At 40.9% G+C, this 20,450-nt stretch overlaps 1 protein-coding gene across 1 annotated transcript in view; it reads left to right on the forward strand.

Annotated features, from left to right (window-relative positions):
• Positions 1 to 13,502: 13,502 nt before the first annotated feature.
• The window catches only part of CCDC93 (CCC complex scaffolding subunit CCDC93), a 35,873-nt gene continuing 28,925 nt past the window's right edge, over positions 13,503 to 20,450 (forward strand). Inside the window, exons 1-4 of the mRNA XM_083865656.1 lie at positions 13,503 to 13,617; positions 14,622 to 14,735; positions 16,404 to 16,498; positions 19,009 to 19,120. Coding sequence (XP_083721782.1) covers positions 13,576 to 13,617; positions 14,622 to 14,735; positions 16,404 to 16,498; positions 19,009 to 19,120 — 363 coding nt within the window. The 5' untranslated portion in view covers positions 13,503 to 13,575. The remainder of the gene's footprint in view (positions 13,618 to 14,621; positions 14,736 to 16,403; positions 16,499 to 19,008; positions 19,121 to 20,450) is intronic.

Below are 20,450 nucleotides of genomic sequence, written 5' to 3' on the forward strand. Positions count from 1 at the left end.
GGTTCGGTTGGGAAAAGATTATGAAATGCTGGACACCACTGGCTGCTAATTAAATGTTTTTGGTGAGCTCTGAAAATGTTTTGAATGGATCACGATGAATAGAAAAGTGAAAACAGCAGCCTGGGTAAAATATCTCTCTTGCAGCTAGAAAGGCAATGAAAAAGCTTTTGAAATCTAAGAAACCCAAAAAAAGAGGTAGGCAAATGAGTAACAGTAAGCTCCATTGCCCCTTGTGAAACTTATGGATCATATCAAGTAGACCTATGATATTTTTTATCTCTCTTGTGTTTACATAGTGCAAAGTGGGATATTATCCACTTAATCTGACTTCTTCTAGTTCTTTAGAAAATCCTTCTTAAATAGGGCAGGCAACTCCATTTTATTTCTGCAACTGAGAATATCCATCCTATCTGAAAATGTTGCTGTTAAGTTCTATGCACGGATTCTTGATAAAAAATTAAAATAACATTTAATGCACAGCTCATTTTTTTTCCCAGATGAATACTTGCTCCTCAGCTCATGAAATAGATATCCTGAGCATTTTCAACCATTTCTGTCTATTTTGATTTTTTTTTTTTTTTAATTTTACTTGTTTCCATTAATAGCTAAACAAAGTTATTGGTATCCTTACTGATCACAGACACTAATATTTGTTGGCCAATTGCAATTGTGATATATTCTATAGCTTTTTTCCTAAGCCACAAACAGAATAATAGCATCACGCTTCACTGCAAGTGAAGTGATCTCAGCCTTTACATTAGGAGAAAATCAGAATGGTATGACTGCAGTTCATTACTGAAATAGGTAACTGATGAACTGAAAAGACAAAGGGCATTGTTAAATGAAATGTCATTATTAGAGCTGCTCATGTTTAACAAATGTACTGTAAGTTAATTCAGTGGTGTTTTCTCCAAAGTTCTCTGTAGGACGTTCACCACTCATGCTTATGTCTTCACATGTTCAAACTATTTTTATTTTCTCTGTGGAAATAAACATTAATTAAATATTAAGTAAACACCAGTTAAGCTGTTGTAAAAAAATGCTACATCAATTTTTGTCTAAGGTTTACTTCCAGAGCTATGGCTCACCCAGTGAGCTCTGAAAGACAAGCATTTTTGAATGTTTTTGTTTATAATGTTTGAACAAATACCTTGTTTTCATTGAAGGAAAACAGAAGGTAAACCCAGAATTTCATGGGGAAAAGATTTAGTCTTTAGGCTCCAATTCAGCAATTTGTGACTATGCAAGAAAGCACTTTGGCACGTGTTTAATGTCAGGACCTGAAGCATCTGTTTTAATATGTTGCTGAATCGGGGCCTTAAAGCACAAGCAGAATCTTGGACCTTGTATTTTAAGAGCCGTGTAAAAGTGGTGCTCTGATATCAAATAAAAAACATATCATACTTTCAGCATCTGTGGGAAACTGTTTGCACTGCCCCAGAGGTGATAAAAATAATTTATGGACTCAGTATTTTTCACAACAAGGAAATGACCTCAGCTTTGGCAATCTGAGGTAGTTAGTGAGGCTTTTCTGCTACATTTATGGATTTACTTGAGCTACATATTCTTTGACCTGTATTTGAGATTTATTGGCAGATACATAAGTCACAGTGAATAACCTAAAAAGAAATTGATGCTCCGTGCATTTTGTGCATGGATTGACTGACAGATTATGAAGGGCTGCTTCCTCACAAGTGATTGAGACCTGTGCCCTTGCTTGTTATAAATATGTCTTCTGGGGTGTCATGTGAATTTTTAAACTAAAATTTTTAATATAACAGGAAGATTAAAAGCATATTGAGACTATAGGATGTGTGAATATGAGCTTGAGAAGAGAATATATGTTAAGGGTGCCACAATAAGGCATCAAGCCATCAAACTCCTGGGAGCAGCCCTCTCTTCTCTGAGCAGTCCCACTGGCCTGGCACCTCTCTTAAGAACAGGACTGTAGAGTCCAAGTCTATGTTGCAGAGCATTGATGATCCAAAAGAGCAGGGCAAGAAAGGTTCCTCCAGTTCCTCTCCTCCTGCTGTCCAAGTAGTGACACTCAGGTCAGTACTGAGAGCAGCTGAGGCTTCACCCAGAGCTTGCTTTGTCTTGAGTGGGTTTTGAAATGAAGTTCTGGGCCTTCAAGGTACATATTCAAGGCACTCCTCAGTGCTTTGTGTAATCCTACAGGATTGAGTGATTACCTTGGTATGTGAGGGAGGGAGAGTCCTCCTCGGTTTCCTCAGGTGGATTGAGCACTGAGCAGTAAATAAGGGAAATAGATGCTTTCTTTGATGGTCTAGCATCTGACTGGAAATCACAGACTACACAAACACGTTTTTTTCATGACACTGCCATGGAACTAAGCTATTAATGACATTACACAGACATCCCTAATATCTTGTCATCCGCTTTGCACTTTAGGCAAGGAACTTAGAAGTTGCAATCAAATATCTATACTGACAGCTCCATCATTTGCCTGGAAATTGGAAAACAAACAGCCCCCTCTCCCATCCTACCACCAGAAGTGAGATTAATTTAAAGTTTAAGGCAAGACTGTAAAAGTTTACTCTCAATCTCTATTCTTGTATCCTTAATAACCCTTTCACACAGTTTTTGGCAGCAAAAAAATAATTGGCAATCTAAAAGTTTTAAAGCAACCCATGGTGCTGTATCTTCATTGTTTCAGAGGAAGCACAAGACACAAAATCAAGAGTAAAAGTTTACTCACTTGAAACTGATCTTCATCCTCATCTGTTCAGCTATGCACAGATTTTAAATGTATGAAAGAGGGATGTAAGAAAGAAATGATAACAGATTCTATCTCTTCTACTGTTTCTGTCACCAAAGACATAAAAAACAAAATAAACGACTTGGACTGCAAACAGCTATGGATGAATTAATATTTTCTGCCTCCTGAATGTGCTACAGGACATCTCTGCATTGGAAATGAACCTTGCACTGTCTGAATATGCCCGGAGCTCTCCGAGCTATCTGCAGCAACACCAGCCACCAGGAAAAACGTATTTCCTCGATTTATTTCCACTCATTCGTTTAACTTCACTGCCATCTGCTGTTAAGGAAGAGAACCTGGCCCGCAGTCCTGGAAATAGCTGCGATGTGCCCAGGTATGGCCAAAGCACTTCCAACTCTTACACAATTTTACTGGGTTGTAAAGAACAGGAAGGAAATAGCTGTTCATAAGGTTTGTGTCCTGTGCATCCCTACCTTATCCAAGGGAATGTTTTATCCCTGTCACACCTTTTGAAGACTCCAGCAACACTAACCTGAGTAATGCCACAATTCTTTGGGCATGTTTCCCTTTTGCATCTTCCTCCCTCTTTTGCTCATGTTCTTTTTGACAGCACTATTGCCCTCTGTTCCTTCAAACAGATCCTGAAAAAAATCACATCTTTTCCATCCAGCTTAAAAGTACATAGAATAAGACCTTGGAAACTAATCAGTAATTATAACATCTCTCATTTTGTGCAATGGAAGCACCATCAGTTTATCAGGAAGAGAGTGCCAGAACAGATGGATCATCAGCTCTTGGAATTCTGTATGTCAGGAAGTTCCTTCCAGCCTAGTTACTTGATGATAGCATTTTCACTGCATGTAACAAATAACACTCATTGCGGATAATGGGTTGCATCCAGAAAAAAAAAAAAAAAAAAAAAAAAAAAAAAAAAAAAGACAATCACTTGAACAGCACCCACTCAAAACGCCCCAAACCCTCAGAAATATATATGTATATTTAGGCTATGAATTGAAAAAATAGTTTGCTTATGGAAAAAGATGTCAAAAGTGGAATATATTCTGCTACTGCTGGGTGCAGTTAGAGATAGGAAGCCTGTAAAAGCATGATATTTTCTATTACTTTCTATGTATGTGTTTCCAGCTTTGACTCAATGACTTAATTCTTTGGCCTGATTCAATGCAAGACAAAACTTTCCTTTGACCACAGCAGGCTCTGGCTGAGACTGCCACCAGAATTACGGTGGAAGATAAAGTGATATTTGAAGATTAACATAAATGTTGTGTTTCGATAGTTAATCTAATGTAACTGATATTACGGTTATATACATTGATTACAAATGGTACATTTTTATTCTGCAATGTCAAGAATAGGCCCTTGTCAGTGGCAGTTTACTACTCTGGTATTAAATCTTTCCTCATTGCAATGCTTTCAATCTCTTTGCCTTTCTGGTTCATTGTTTTGGGTTTTTTTTAAATTACCTAAAGGGTTGATAATCAGTACAGCTATAGAAAAGGCAAGATATAGTCCATGTCCTTTTAAGTCCAAACAATAAAATTGCATTTTGGTCCTGATCTCAGAATATCTGTTGCTCTCAAAGCTAAGTTATGAACTATATGGCTGAAAAAATGTAGCTCAATTTTCAGATACTGTGTTAAGTGCAGACCTGGCAGCTAGAAAAATTTTATTCTGCCTTATAAATGGGGTGAATTTGATATGGAGTTCAGTGAATAAGCATCAGAAAGGAACGCCAACATGCCAGTTCCTTAGTAGGAAAACATCCCTCAGGGCAACAAGATGTATGTGAAAAAGTCTTGTCCAGCATTTGGTAGCCTGTTAGCACAGGAGTGTGTTCTGGTGGGTGGAACATAGTGACAGTCAAACTTATGTCCAGATCTCCTGAAAAACCTCAGTATGAGACATGGAAACAAAAGACTGAAAATGAAAGAGTCGCATAAAACACTTTGCAAAATAGTTGGGCTTGGATTGACCATGGTCTAAGGCCAGAGATTTTTTTTTTTCTTTATGCTTTATTTCTCCATAAAATATTTTAAATACTTGTTCTGACTCTAACTCTTTCCCATGCAATTCTTTGTTTCCTCAGTTTCTCCTATGAAACAAATGGATGCTCTCCTGAGAACATCCACTCTTCTGCACAACCACCCAGCATATGTGGAGACAGACTTCATGAACTCAAATCTCTTCAGAACTGGCTCAACATTTGAAACTCTGCATGTTGGCAACTTCATGGAAAATTAGTGGTACTTCTGACTTACTGCATGGCACAAGAGCCACTGCCGTCCTTCTCACTTTGGAACTCCTAGTTCACTTTGTCTTCCTGAAAAGCAGGCTTGGCTGCTCTGTCTCTCACAAACTAGCACAGATCTGTTTTCTCTGAGCCACTGTGAAACATGCTGCTTCACTTCATACACACTTCCAGAAATAAAGGCAGGCAAACCCTGATGTGATGTTCTGATAGAGCATATGCACTCAATTCATCCCACTTTCTATATCAAAAAATGGTAGGATTTTTTTGGCTATACAAAGGGAAGCATATAGTCAATGGATTGACTAGATGACAGCCAGTTAGGGAAGCAAAGACTGACAAAAAAGAAAATGCACTGTCAGATTTTTCTTTAAATCTGCAGTAGAAAGGGAACTGAGAGACAGTTTCAGCTGAAGAAATGAAGACAGAGGAATGGTTTTAAGCTCAGTAGAACAGTAGGCAAGGTAAAAGGTTAATTATTCCTTTGGTGGAAGTTATAGTCCCTGAATTAAATGGGAGGAACTTCATCTCCCTGCTAGAAGCAGTTCCTGGATTCAGTTATTTCTGCTCCCCATGGCTCCAGTTATGGCACTACTCTGTGCTCACTGCTCAGCTTCCCACCAGCCCCAGGCTTTGCAAAGTGGAAGGAAGTAATTTCTGCTGAGTCCATCTGTAGGAAATGAAGAGTTTGGCATGGCCTTTTAGTTTACAAAAAGTCTGAACAAGAGAAGCAACACATCTCTACAAGCACAGGACATCACAGCCTGGAGTATGGTAAGTTGTCAGAGCAAGGCCAAGAGATGGGAAGCTGGAAGAGATTATATTCCCTCACTGAGACAGATTTAGGAAACAGGATGTAGCTGCATGTCTATTTCTTATAGTGAGTAAAACTAACAGGCATCCCAAGAAAGAAGGCAGCAGCAATGGACAGGCAGATCTTGCTGGAGTTTTCCACACTTGCTTTGTGGATGAACTGGACAGCATATGGCATACTCCAGGTGTTTGTGCACCTGTAGGAACTTTCCTCTTAATTTCAAAAGTCATGGAAGTTACAAGGCATCCTTTTCCACCTTCTTTCTAGAAGGCATAGTTCCTGATAAGAGGGCATGCTTTGGAGATAAGCAGTGTAACTCCAAACATTACTTCCAGCTTTTCAAAATCACAAGGATATGAACTACTGGAGACAGTGGAGAAATTGCTAGGAGAATTCTACAACAAAAGACTTCATTAGCCGTGAATCGTAAAAAAAATCCAACACAGTCACTGGAGTCAGCCATGCTGCTGCTTTTGAGGTGACTGATAAGAAAAATGCTGACAATCTTAGAGGTGAATCTTTCTCCTGAGTGGCCCTGCATAAAGGATGTGAAGTTGCATAATAAGGCATTGACAATTCTTATTTTTATTATGAGCCTTGCAATATTTGATGTTTGTTTATAGCCCAGCTCCCCAAATCAAGGGATTAGGTGAAAGTCTCTGTTTTAATTAAGAAACAATGGTTTTCTTCAGATTTTTCAGCCCACTGTTGTGAGATGCTGGGAGGAAGCACAACATATCACTTCCATGGTAATCATGAGATGCTCTGTGCTGACTTATTCAGACATGCCACTCAGTTTTATGCTAGGTGACCTTCTGTTGATTATCTTTACACTTTAGTGATGTAATGTTGTATTGTCTTACTAAATAAAAGATTAAATCAGTATTATGTGGACCAGATTCATATGATAAATTTAAAATTTATTTGGTAATTACATGATCATATTTTCGTAAATGACATACTTGAGTTAATTACAGATAAGAACTTCCATGGCTTCAACATTTTTGACCTTTACCTAGTTTTTGGCAAGGTTCCCTGATGTTTAGGGGCTTTGCACAGCTTTTGAAGTGTGAGAGAATCAGTCTGCACAAACCCCAGCCTTAGAAAACCAGTTCTTTGCAGACTAAAATTCCATAAATTATTTTCTAAAGTTATTAAAAACACTAACTGCTTTAGTAACTCCTAACAAAGCTCACATGAAATGAGTACCATCAGCATTTGGAAGAAGAACCCATTCAGAAAAATAATGTATTATATTTGTTAGCATATTTGGGTTCTATTTGTGCTGAAATGAGATATGATTTGCAAATAATAGTTAAAATCCATCCTTTTTGCTTACCTCTGAATAGCCAGAACAGCAAAAGGTAATTCATTTTTCTTAATAATTGCTTCTGTGGAAAAAGAAAATCTTTGAAAAGACAGCTCAGCCAAGTTTCTTGAACATTGTAAAAAAATACTTGGATCACACTCTGAAAAGCCTTGAACTGTCCAGGGCAATAAAACTTGGGACTGCATTTCATGGTGCCCATAAAACCTGCTCCAAAGCCTCCTAAAAAATATCTCCGAACAATTCAGAAAATGTTTGATTCAAATTACAAGAACTCAGTGATTTAAGGGACAGAAGGAAGGTCACTGTCAGCTCTAATTTGTTTTCGGGACTCTCGCTCTTGTACTCCTCACGTATAACTGAATAATGAATTAAAACATACTAAAGCACATCGAGGCGACTTTGCAGAGCACAGCCCGGACTCCGGGAATGCGTTTCCGACCGGCAGCAGAACACAGCGGTGTGCCTGGTGTCACCAGAGGGTGCTCTTCCACCATTTGTCAAAGTGTCTGCCTGCGTGTAAGCAGGATTTGATTGTTAAAAAGCCTTCTACTGGCGGGTTTGGGTTACGCCAGAATCCCCTGCCTAGAGGCAGTCTGAAGATGGAGGGAGTAGTGGTGAATGGCAGCAAAGTTTGTTTTTCAGTTAGGGTTAAGTTGCAGTCAAGCTAAAATTCCTAAATAATATTGCTTGGTGGGACTGTTTCATTTCAAAATGCACACATGTATAAATTACTGAAGTTAAACTGGATGTTTATCCAGAGGGTACAGAGCCCTTTTTTTTTTCTGCAGGCTATTTTCCTTTTTGTTTAGCTCTGTCCAAGGTTATACTTCTAATGTTCGCCTTGAATCTCTACAGTTCTGTCTTTTTTTACCTCTACATCACTGATGTTTTATCTTGCTTCTCTTACCACTTGCCTGTCTTTTCGATTCTCTTTCACAAAATCAACATGGAAGAAGAAAAGGCAAAAAACCTCCTCCATCTTAGATCATCATTCTCTTGGGAGTGAGGCGTACCTGTGAGAAGTCTTTTACTGTTTCAGACTCTCTCACTCCATTGGGAAATTAACTGTTCATTCTTACAACTATTATAAGTGAAAGATGTGTCATAGTATTATGGCATGTAGAAGGTAAAGTCTAAATCCATATATTTTGCCTAAGAATGCCACAGTGAAAATAGACACCTCTCTGCCCCTTTGTAAGGATTTGTAAATCAGGAATCCAATGACCTCTAGTCTCTTATTCTTTGACCATCAAGTAAATCTTACTAGTGATTCTGTCTGGAGAAGTTTTACCTTTCAGAAATATTATAAGTTCCTGGGCATTTAGTTTGCCAACAATTCCATACCAGATTTGCTCAGTCTAAATATAAAAGTGAAGGAAAACATTTCTTTACTGTGTGAGCATCACAGAGCTGTGATCTGAAATTTAATATCCTGGCCCAAAACAAGGAGTCTGCGATGCACTTACAGTGCAAAGGTTCTCATTTTGTTTGTTCCTTCTCAGGTCAAGGCTCAGTGAATCAGATTTAATTAGTTGTTCCGTGGATGATAAGTGAGCTAGAAAGACCCACTTCATTCTCCTCAAGATTAATTTCTTTTGAGCATAACAGCTACAGATGAGCTGAGACTTTCAGAAGAGAAGATGGGCAAAGGCAGTGTCCCAAACAAACCTCTCTGTGGGTGACTACTCTGTGTCAAGGCGTGCTGTGCCTGTCCTTGCCTGGACCTTGCAATGTGTAGAAACTGAGAAACTCCTCAGCAGCCTGATTTTCAAAGAGGGCGCAGTATCACTCTCTGAAAATCCAACCTCTCAAAAAGTGAAATTACCCAAAATGATTGGCTACTTGCATATCGTGACTACAGTCTTTGAAAGAGAAGTCAGGTAAAAACTTTATATTTGTCACATGTTTAGTTATAATATTTTCATTACTCTCCAGACAGACGTCTAGACCTGCCACAGATGAAATTGTAGAGAGGACCAGCCACCAATCCTGTCAACTTCTGTCATATAGACCATGAGGGAGTTGTGATTTTTTTTAACTAGAATCTCAGTGTTTCCACTAACCTTTTCCTCTATGAATTCTACAGGCCATAAAGTCTTTCCTCTTCCAAGTAAGTGAGAAAAAAATGTTCATGTTCATATTGCCAGTCTTACAAAACAAAAATGACACAGACATAATTCTCAAGAAAAAAAATGTCTTCTTGTCTGCCTTATGTGTTAAACTATTAAGTGCTGAAAACAGGAATTGTTCTGAGACTGAACAGAACCTTCGCTGGACTGGACCTTCTAAATATTACCCATGGGTACAACAGTGAGCATGTTTAATATGCCACTATTTCCTATTATAGGTGAATGCTGAAAGGGCACAATATCTTGCAAAGAATATTGGCTGGTTTGATGGGAAGCAATGGTCTACTGCAGCCCCTAACACACTGGCTACTGTAACAGGTCTGTGACGTTTTCATTTCACAGTGCACAGACTCACTTCCACTGCCGATAATGGGGAATTTGCAGTTCTCTAAGAATGGTTCTCTATGCCTGCTACATCTCAGGAAAGAGATGAAGGGGAACTGAGTAACTGTAAGGAGATGGGATACAACCAAGACACCAAATTAAAAGAGTAAATGCATGCAGAGGAAGATACGTGAGCTATAGCAAACAGTACAGCTGATTCCAGAAACCTGGATGAAAACCTTCAGCACAGAATCATTTCATTAGGGACCAGGATGGAAGCGATCTCTGCGCTGGGGCTGCCAGGCAACAAAATGGGTTGGAAAAAGAGCCCACCCAAGATATGAGCCACAGAAAACAATGCAAAATCTGATACTGAGTTTGGAAGGCTTGGGTTTAGTTCCCTACAAAAGGCTTCAGCTTCTCCTGTAAGTAGGAATCCAGCTGGGAAGATGCAGCCATGGCAGTACCAAGGTTCATGGCCTGATGCAACCACTGAGATCCTTTCCATTTACTCCAAGATCTGTCCATGACACTTTGTTTTACAGTATCCTTAAAAGAACATTGCACTCTAACAAGAAGATGCTGTACAAAGGACCATTGCACAGGAAGTTATATGTACTTTATTGTTACTTTATCTATCATGCAAAACGGAAACAAATCTCTTCTCAAAATAGAGAGCATTGGAAAAGTTACTTAAGTTACTTTGTTTATCTAACTGTGTCTGTTCTACAAACAGTGGAGCCCTTGTTGTTGCTATTACAACTCCATCTCACATTTTTTACTCGTATCACAAGAAGAAACAAGTATGTGCTAAAGGATATAGTGGGACTTACTGCTACATTTTCAGTGTTGACTGAGTTTAATGTTGTCACAAGTCCAGGATGAGGATGAGCAGCAAAATGAATCACATGGCTATATAAAAAATGAGGAAGCTTTTTAGCTCAGCTTTATGGGATCAAAATCAAAATCAAGATAGTACTGTTGAAAGCAGCTGCTTCAAGAACCAGAGCTCACTTACCTTCAAAGATCAAAATAAAGTAGGGAATGGGAAAACTAAGCCTAAATTGGATCTGCTAGAGATTTGCAACTACAAAAATCTAAAAATCTGAAGGAAAGGAGTTTTTTTCTTTTTTTAGATGGTACCCCTCTTGGGACTCCTTTTAAAACTAATTGGTATTTAGAAGATTGATTATCCAACTGTCATAGGGGACAACAGCTCTGTCTGGGTAACTGAGTGAATTTGCATCACAATTAGGTGTTTGGAAGCAATGCTTTTGCAAGGAATTTTATTGAGGTTCAAGTGATCCAAGATGAGTTGTAATGACCATAGATTTTTGTATTTTCATGCCTTTCCCTTTTCTTTCCTAACTACATACCAGATGAAGGAAAATTCCAGCCTATAAAGGAGAAAAATATTTCCAGTCCTTGTGGTCTCATAGACATAGAGCAAATTAAAAGAACCTATTCCATTACTGTAACTACATAATTTCAAACCAGCTTTGTGATTTTGAGGGCCAGCTGCATGAGGTTTAAAGTTCGTATGAGTCAATTAGCCCTGTCTCCCTCCTTTGCCTTGTTCTGCTTTAAAAAGCCAGAGAAACAGTTTCATTTCCCATGGTAGGTTAGTTCCTTCCCTTGTCTGCTACTCAGTTACTACTTAAGCCCCTAGTTCATACTATCTTTGGCTTTTTATTTATAATTTTATTTATTCTGTTTCTTTGAAAAGGAATTTTATGATCATATTATGGCAGAGAAAGATTATTTTTTTTAAGTTGATATTTCTTCTCAGCAGTTACAACCTGCACTTGCTGCTGCATGTGAAGGTCATCTACATCCTTTCCTAACACTCTCCTGTTCCAGCCCTTCTCTTTGTCCCTGCTTTTTGTGGGCTTCAGTCTTCCTCTGCATGGCAATCAAATTAGAGCCATACAGTTGTCTGTGAGGAGAAGGCAGACAAAACACAGAAAGCCCGTATTGCTGTGGTGACCACATTACCCTCTGGGGCTGTGAAACACTGTTCTGCAGCTCTAATTAAGATGTGGCCTGTGGTTACACCAGTACATGGCATGAGCTGGTCTGGCCTATTTTTGCTTTATTATTATTATTATTATTATTATTGCTTTGATTGTTCTGTCGGGGCAGCAGTCAGAATGGACTGGCTCCTGTAAGCTCTGCTGCCCTCCAAAGGATGGGAATGCTGCACTCCTGTTCTTTCACCTTATTGAGATGTTTCCAGCCACACCTGAGCGCAAGGTTATTTTTTTTAATAGTCTGTGTGTGGCAGAGTCTGGAAACAGAACACCCATGATAGACTTGAAAAGACACTGCTGTCAGGTATTTCTGAAGCCATCGCCAACAAGGACACTACCCATGAAACGCTGCCATGATTTGCTGTCTGGCTGTTCGACCCATCAAATCCCTGTGCACTGGTGTGATTTTATTCACTAACCCGAGGTGTGTTGGCAACCAGCTGGGTACAGCATGCAGAGCCGAGCACACCCATCACTCTACAGGGTCTGCCCGGTGCTGCCAAACCTGGCACGGGAGGCTCCAGCACATCCACCTTCCTGTTGTAATTCTCTAGGGAAATTGTTTCTCCCTCCTGACCCCCTAGAGTTTCTTACCACTCAGAGTGACCCTTAACTTCCTTCTCTGACCCCATTGGCCGTGGTCTAGCTATCTCTCCTCTGAGCTGGGAGGCTATAAATTGTCTCCCCTTCCTTTGCTCTTTCTCTTTCCCCCCTGGAAACTCGAAGAATAAACGCCTGGGACAAAGGTCCTGGGGAAAGGGCCTCTTCTAAGATATCTCACCTCGTCCTTGGTATAATTCTCTCCAAATCCTCCTAATAACTGAGCTAGTTAAAAGCCCCCAGGAGGAGGGCAGGAGAGTGAATATATCACCTTCCCACCAGGGGATGCTCACACATGGCCCCATGACGTGCCATGAACCAGAACCAAGAACAGACTGAGGGGGTTTTTTGAGACTGAAAAATAGATCTGATGGATTTGAGCAGCAGGAGAGGGAGTGTGGGTGTTTAGCCTGGAGGAGGCTCTGGGGTGACCTTTTCACTCTCTACAACTCCCTGGTAGGAGGGTGCAGCCAGGTGGGGCGGGCTCTTCTCTCACACAAACAGCGACAAGATGAGAGGATACAGTCTGTATACACAGCTGTGCCAGGGTGGTTTAGGTTGGGTATTAGTAAAAATTTCTTAGCAGAAAGCGTGATTAGATATTGGAATGAACTGCTTAGGAAAGTAGTAGAGCCACCCTGGAAGTCTCTAAGGAAACCCTGGCAATGGCCCTTGGTGCCATGGTCCAGCTGACATGGTGTTCGATGTTGGACCTGCTGATCTCAGAGGTCTTTTCCAGCCTGATTGACTCAGTGATTCTGTGACCTGTGTGCAGGGGAGGAAAAGCAGCATTAAACCCCACTTCAGCTGTTGGGTCACCAAAGGAAACACGGCTGGCAGTAAGAAGTGTCAGCGCCCAGCAGGACACGAGTGGCCGTGAGGCGCCTCACAGCCAGAGCGCTCAGTGACTTGTCCTCCATGCTGACGGGAGGCCTCAAGACCCCTCGCAAAAGAGAAAAAAGGAGAAAAGAGCCGCGGCCGGAGGAAGGGCAGCGGCGCGCAGGGGAAGCGCCCGTGGCCCGCGGGGAGGGGCCGCGCTCTGAGGGGCCGCGGGCACGGGGACACCCAGGGGCGCCCCCAAGGGCGCAGCGCGCGGGCGGGGCCGCGGCCGTTGCGCTCCGCGCAGCCCGTCAGTCACATGAGCCGCCGCCCTCGTTCCCCGGCACCCCTCGGCCGCGAATGGCACGGCCCGGATGCGCTTGTACGCAAGGAGGGTGCGGGCGAACCATTGAGCGGGGGCGGGGGAACCCGGCAGCCGCCGGCCGGGAACACCCCTTCGCCGGGGCGCTGCGGCGGCGGGGAGCGGACGTGACAGCGGCGCGGCCGGCGGCGGAGGGCGATGGGGGTCCCGCGGGGACAGGAGCGCCAGGCCCCGCAGGAGGTACCGGAGCCGCGTCTCTCCCAGCCCCCCGTCCCCCGGGCGCTGCCGAGGCCCCGCTGCACCGGCGTCCCCGGATCCCCGCTGCTCCTTCCCCTCGGTGCCGGCCCTCGCCAGGAGCGGGGGCTCGGTGCCGCACAGCGGGCCGGGCTCGGGGAGGCCTGTGGGGCTGCCGGCATCGCCCTGCGGGTCACCTTCGGTCGCCTTCCCGTGTCCCCTCTGCCCCCCGGCTCGCCGGGTTCCCGTGGGAGAGAGCGGAGAGGAGGAGGGTGCCCAGAGCATTGGAGGTGGGGAGGGTGTGCAGGTGGGTCCCCGCAGCCCCTCGGGGCAGACCTGCACCCTGTTCCCGTCTCTCCGGCCTAGCCCGAGCTGTTCGGGAGCTCTGTGGCTCTAGGAAATCACGTGTATTGGGAGCTGTGGGGTTTATCCTACAAGGTGGGGACAAAAGCCCTGGGATGGGCTGGCTGTGCTGGTGAGGCTTCGGAGCACTGGGGCTGCCCGGGCTGCCCGTCAGAGTTTACTTTTGTTACTGTTGTGCTTTGAAATTGCATTGCACAAAAAAGTGGATATTCCGTGTGAGTGTCTCCTCCTGTTTTTGTAGGAGGATTAGAGAAGCGTGTCCTGGTTTTAGCTGGGATGGAGGTTAAATTGAGGTGTGTGATTTTATGAACCCTGAAATTGAAGGAAATGTGTGAAATGGAGAATGAATTAACCGAGTTATGGCAATAGGACACTCGGCAGCTGAAGGCAAGAAGTGGACCAGGAGTTTGAACAGCAAAAGCAGATTAAAGTATTTAACTGGGTGAAAAATATGTGATGTTAAATCCATGTAGAAATGTGTTACCTGTTTTTGTTTTTTTTTTTAATGTCTTTCAAATTAACAACCAAGTTGCCAATGGAGGGCAGGTTTTCTCTGATACTGGTCTGTGCCAAGGTTAGGCTCAGAAAACGCTCTTTCTTCAAATGAATGAGAAAAGCTGAATTAGTGTTTTGTTGTTTGTTGTCAGGTTGAAACAAGAGAAGATGAGGAACAAAACATCAAGTTGACTGAAATCTTGGAACTGTTGGTGGCTGCTGGGTATTTTCGAGCAAGAATCAAGGGGTTATCACCCTTTGACAAGGTGAGGCCAGTACAATGTTTTTATTTTAAGTGTAAGAGGCTTTGCCAGTTTGCTTAGCGTTTCTAGGTGACTTTATAAAAGACAGTTTTGGAACCTTTGAGGCTTCCCTGTGTGAATAATTCTACAAATGACCTAGTTTCGGACAGACAGGACCTCCTCCGTCTTGAAAGACAATTTTGTGCAGCAAGGCCTGTTTTTGAGGAGACACTTGGATGCAAAGTAGCTGCTGTCTGCTTTTTTGTGGGTGCTATGGCCTGTGCTAGAGTTGTGTACAGGGAATTTTCCTGCTTCTCCCAGCAGCAGTTAGAATAACTAGTCTTTGGATACTTGGAGATAGCATGGTAATTTTAAAAACAACCATTGATGAGAAATGAGGAAGTGTCTGTGTAACAATGGAACAGTTAGCCTGGTGAGATTATTTGGGGGCTGTTTTTACATATCTTTAAAATGTCATATTTGTTAACGTTTATTGTCCTGGACAGGAAGTGTGTGATACTAGCAGTGAGCAAAGTTCAGGTTGAAGAGAGATTTCTGAATTGCTTTAATGCTGACTCTGTGAGAAATTCCTGAACCAAAGTTTGAAAACACAGAACTACAGCAGCCTTGAAATGGATTCTTCTATTTCCTGCTCTATCTTTGATCACCGCAGAGCCTCACTTTGCAAGGCAATTTTATTTTATTCGAGCTCCTTGGTATTGCTAACAGTCACTGCTCAGGAATCTGTGCTCACAGAGTGGTTTCAAGGAGACTGCCTTAGCATGTGACATTGTTGCATTTATGTGTAGAAATCACTTATAGTTACTTAAATACAATTGCAGAGTTACCATTTCACTGCAGTGCCCAACCTCACCAAAATGAGCCTTGCTACTGAAAATGATCACTCTGCAATGCCAGAGGGGTTTGTAGGTTATCAGTTCCAGAGGGGAGTGTGAGAGGAGTAATGTGTCAGAAACCTTGTTAGACACCAAGGTTCATAATTTGCTGCATGATGTTGGCAAGTTACTCCACATTTTAATCCCCTTTTCTCTTCTTTGCCTTTGCATACATTTAGGTTATCTTGCACATGTTTATGCAAGGTTGTCTTTAAATATTTATGTAAAGTTGATGAAATGGCTCAGGAGTTTAAATATGCCTATGTCAGAATAGGGCCTGAAATAGATTTCTGCAGAGCTGGGGATTTCATTGCTGTGCTGATACTGTGTCTAACACTTTGTGTTGTATATGTCAGCAAGCAAAAAATAATAGTAGCAAAGATGTATATAGAAAGGTAAATATAAGAATGCCGTAATTATAATCCTTGATAAAACTTTGATATTGTCACTTTTTAGAGGTCATGACATTTAAGATACTGTTATGTTTTATCCATTTTTTTTTTGTTTGCTTTCCTTTTTTGAATCTGAGAGCTGTTTCAAAACTAATACATAAAGCTAAGAGAGGAATTTAGGTTGTCAATAACTGCTGGGTTGGTTTCTGTCTTCTTGTACATGGGTATTGTGTGCAGTATTGTATGAAGATGGTATGGTTATATTATCTGAGTCTGTCTTAGAGCAGAGAGGATAGTGAGATTACTGAGATGTAGTTTCTAAAATAAATAAAGCCTTGAATATGTGTTTGGGTTTGACTCTTCAATTTAGAATGGGCCTGACCATGCTGTTGCTCCTTTGCCAGGTGGTGGGAGGCATGACATGGTGTATCACTACCTGCAGCTTCGACATCGACGTGGATTTATTATTTCAGGAAAACTCTACCATTGGTCAGAAAATGTAAGTCGATTAAATGGCAACTGGGGGATTTTTCTTCTACTTAGAAAATAAAAAGTGGGCAGAGAGGGAGAAGTTACCTGCTGTGTTTCTAAGAAAGAGTTTCAGTTCAAATTTCCTGCTTTCGAGGACTGCTTGTTTACAAAACATTGCACAGGATTCTGGGTTTCTCAAACTGTAGTTCCACAAATTCTAAACCCTGAAAGAAGCTTATTTTAAAAAAGGCAGTGCTATTCCCTTTGGGCTGCCATGTTCTTATATCCCTGTGAGGCACTGAAAGCATTTATGTGGCTCCACACTGAACTGAATTGGGAGCTGATCTAAATTAAAACCTACCAAAAAAAAAAAAAAACTCAAAACCCAAAAAAACCCAAAAGAAAAAAAAAAAAAAATAAAATAGTTTTAACATGAATGAATTCCTGGATCCAGTTCTCTGTGCAGCTGCACAGATGCTTGTGCTGGCACAAGGGGATGATGCAGAGGCCAAAGCAAAGGGCAGAGGGAGACCACGCTGCTGGAAGCTGGAGTGCAACATTAGAAGAGCTTCCCTGAGTTCCCTGTGTCTGCAGTTCTGCTGTGTAAATAACCTCTGACTCCCTTTTATGGTTCTGGGTTGGAATTGTAGGCATCAGCAAACAGAATTTAAAGCATGTCATTGTTGCCAAAATAGTTACCTGCCCCATACTGAGGAGGAGGATTTCCTTCCTCGGGGTGACCAATGAGAACATTTTGTTTTGATTCATTTCTTATGCATGGAATTTGCTCATAAGCCAGCTAATTCCTGTCACAGGGAGGTTATAGATGTTGTTTATGCTGGGAAAGGGAACACATTCTAAACTCCATCATTTCTTTATGTGTATCTGTGATAAAAGAGCCATAATTAAAATTTGCAGGAAATAAGATTAGCCTGACAAGTTACAGTGGTATGAAGAGGCTTATTTACTCAGTGTAGTTAAAAAGAACATCTTTTCTGTGTTTTCTTGAAAGTCACAGAGCATTGGCAATGCTTTCCAAAATAAATATTTGTGGGTACTGAAATTGCATTTGGAGATGCTCAAATCATCATAGAAAACTAACTACCTACATAAATCATTGCTGAGTGCAAAGAATTAAGTAGAGACTAGGAATGAAAATGGTGGTGGTAGTTTTTTATCTTTGTTTTCCTTAAGAACAACAAGGTGTAGGAAATAGTTAAGTTGTTCTCAAAATGTTCTGTTATTTTTCCAGCTGACTGGATGCAAAACTGGCAAAACAAAAACCAGGCTCCTCTCCCAAAACAGCAACAATGATTTATTTGTAAATCTAAAGTGTTCAGAATCATAGGAGCATAGGCTGTTTTGATGTCCATGTAATGTTTGTGTTGGTAGAGGCTCAGGGCTTCTGTGGTGTTTTCAGGATAAAGAAAAGTTAAACTGTGTTTTCTCGTTATTATTCCAAAGTGATGTTGTTAGACCATTGTGATGGTGTCCTGTTATTTAATTGCTGGGCTGAAATAAATGTGGAAACCTACATTAGGAGAGGATCTTGCATCTATTGGATAAACAGCTTTTGTTTTAATTTCATTTGCTTTGATTGTGCTTCACTTCCCTGTAGGAAGTAAAGCATTTCTATTCCCAGATTTTGGCCGCTGTCTTGTATCTCTTGATCCCCTTTTGTTCTTCCAGGATCTTAGTTGTCCATTTGGACAGTGCTAAATATCACTGAGGTCAGTACTGGACCAGTTAATTATTTTCCTTCATGAGGAAATAGCTTTGGTTTTCCAAGTCAAGTTTTCATCCTCAGTGGTTACACCTGCTTTAAAAATGTTCTTTTTAAAAAAATGTTCAACACTGGCAGCAGAAAAAATTCTTACCCTAAAATTAGGTATTCAGTGGAAACAGGCTGAAGTTCTTGCAGATGGATCCCTTGTGGCAGGGTAATCCTTTCTCTTAACCAGCACTCACTGAGCTCTAGAATGAGATTGCTGCCAGCAAATTCAGTTTTAGTCACTTGAAAAGTATGTGAAGTGTACTGTGTACTTAGCTTTTGAGCGCAGTATGTATTGAAATTCATAAAGTTTCAGCAGTATAAAGATATATTTTGAGAGTTCTGCTAAATAAAGTTTTAAGTCCTTACATTTGATTCTGGACTTCCTTGGAGCGCACATCTCTTACTTATGTAACTGTTCTAAAAGCTACTCTCTTCATGTTGGGTGTACACTATAACATGCAAAGGTGTTTGTAGGTGTATCTTATATGGATATTTTATCTGTCCAGACATGCAGATCTTGAAATTTTCTGTAATAGTTAAATGAATTTCCAATGTAGGAGCTTAATGACTGGATTAATCACTTTTTCACAGACTGGTGATCTAAATAGTGCCTGTAAAAGCTGTTTTGTAAATGAGTGCTTTCCATTATATATAGTGTAAGTCATTAGAGGGATTCTTTGAACTACTGTGTTTGCAAAAATAATCTGTAATTTACAAAAGAAAATTGTAGCATATATACATCTGTCTTTTTGTTTTTGTAATAGTGCCTTAACTGAAAAAATCGTGTCAGTATTACCAAAAATGAAGTGTCCACATCGTTTGGAACCGCATCAGATCCAGGGACTGGATTTCATTCACATATTTCCTGTTGTACAGGTAATAATTTCATGGTATTGATACTTTGCTGAAAAAGGCCATAAAGCTTGCATAAAAAATGGAACAAAGCTTTGAATTATTGTTTGGCTCTTTATTTAACTTCAGAATAAATAAGCACAGAGAAGTAGTTTAATATTTTCAAAGAATGAAGTGATGTTATGGATGATAGACTTCTTAAATATTGTTTGATCTACATTTAGAAAGTAAACAAAGCAAACTCTGAATTCTTTGCAGTGGAGTAGATTGTGCCTGTTGTGAAATCCTGCTTAAAGAAACCAAAGTTTAATCTTGTTGTGGAATCTGATAGTCTGCTTTGGCAGACTAGGAAATAGAACAAATACCTTACAGTCTGTGTTTAGGCTTATGGAGCAAATTATGCAGATAGACCTTGAATCGGAATGATGTGAATAAGGCAAAAGCCACTGAGGTCATTTCTTTAAGCATAATTCATCCTTATTTCCTATCAGTTAAAAACTATTCTCTGACAAGTGATCCTCTCACTATGTGTTTGTTGAGCACCACTAACTCATCATGTGCATTGCTCTCAAGTTTATTAAGATTTAAGCTAACACTTGATGTGTTCCAGTTACATGTGGTATTTTGAGAATCCTTGGCATGCTGTTATCAGTTTTTGATTTCCCTTTCATCTACACACAGATAGGTACCTTTGACAGATAGGTCCAAGTTAAGTAAGCTTCTTTTCCATTAAATATCTCCTTACCTCATGCCTGTGAAGGAATTTAGCAAGTAAAAATTGAATCTAAATTTCAGTCTATAAGAAGTGGGGAAAACTTCCTGGTGCTCTTTCCTGTTACCTTCTAGTTGGAGGCTCCTGAGGAAAACCACACTTAACTGCACTCCCCACAAAACATTCTGTGGTATGTGCTACTCTTCCACAGCTTTCAGGCTGTGATGGTGCTGCTTAAGGTGGAGAGTTTGTATCTTGCTAATGTGAGTTTTTGCTTCTGAACTCTTATTTCCTACCCAGAAAAAAAAAATTAACCCAGGTGAGTTTCTTGCCCTGGTCACTGGATGGCAATGAATGGTTACATTTATCAAATACTAGGCTTCTTTCATAGGAAATATAATCCTCCTCCTGTAAAAACAGTAGTACTAGGCATTCTTTTCTGTCATCTGCTTTATCCCAAATCCTGGTTTGGGATAGTACTTCTGGAAAGGATAAATGTTAATTTTAAACAGGAAAGAAATCTGCTTCTGGGTTTCTGTGAGAGCAGTGACCCTCAGTATTTGTAGCTGGCCAGTAGGTGGTACAGCTGACCCATACTTAGTTTTTGGTATGTAGGGGATCTTTGTTTAAAAACTGTGGCTT

The sequence above is a fragment of the Zosterops lateralis genome, assembly GCF_965231275.1.
Source record: "Zosterops lateralis genome assembly, chromosome: 7".
Classification (NCBI taxonomy): domain Eukaryota; kingdom Metazoa; phylum Chordata; class Aves; order Passeriformes; family Zosteropidae; genus Zosterops; species Zosterops lateralis.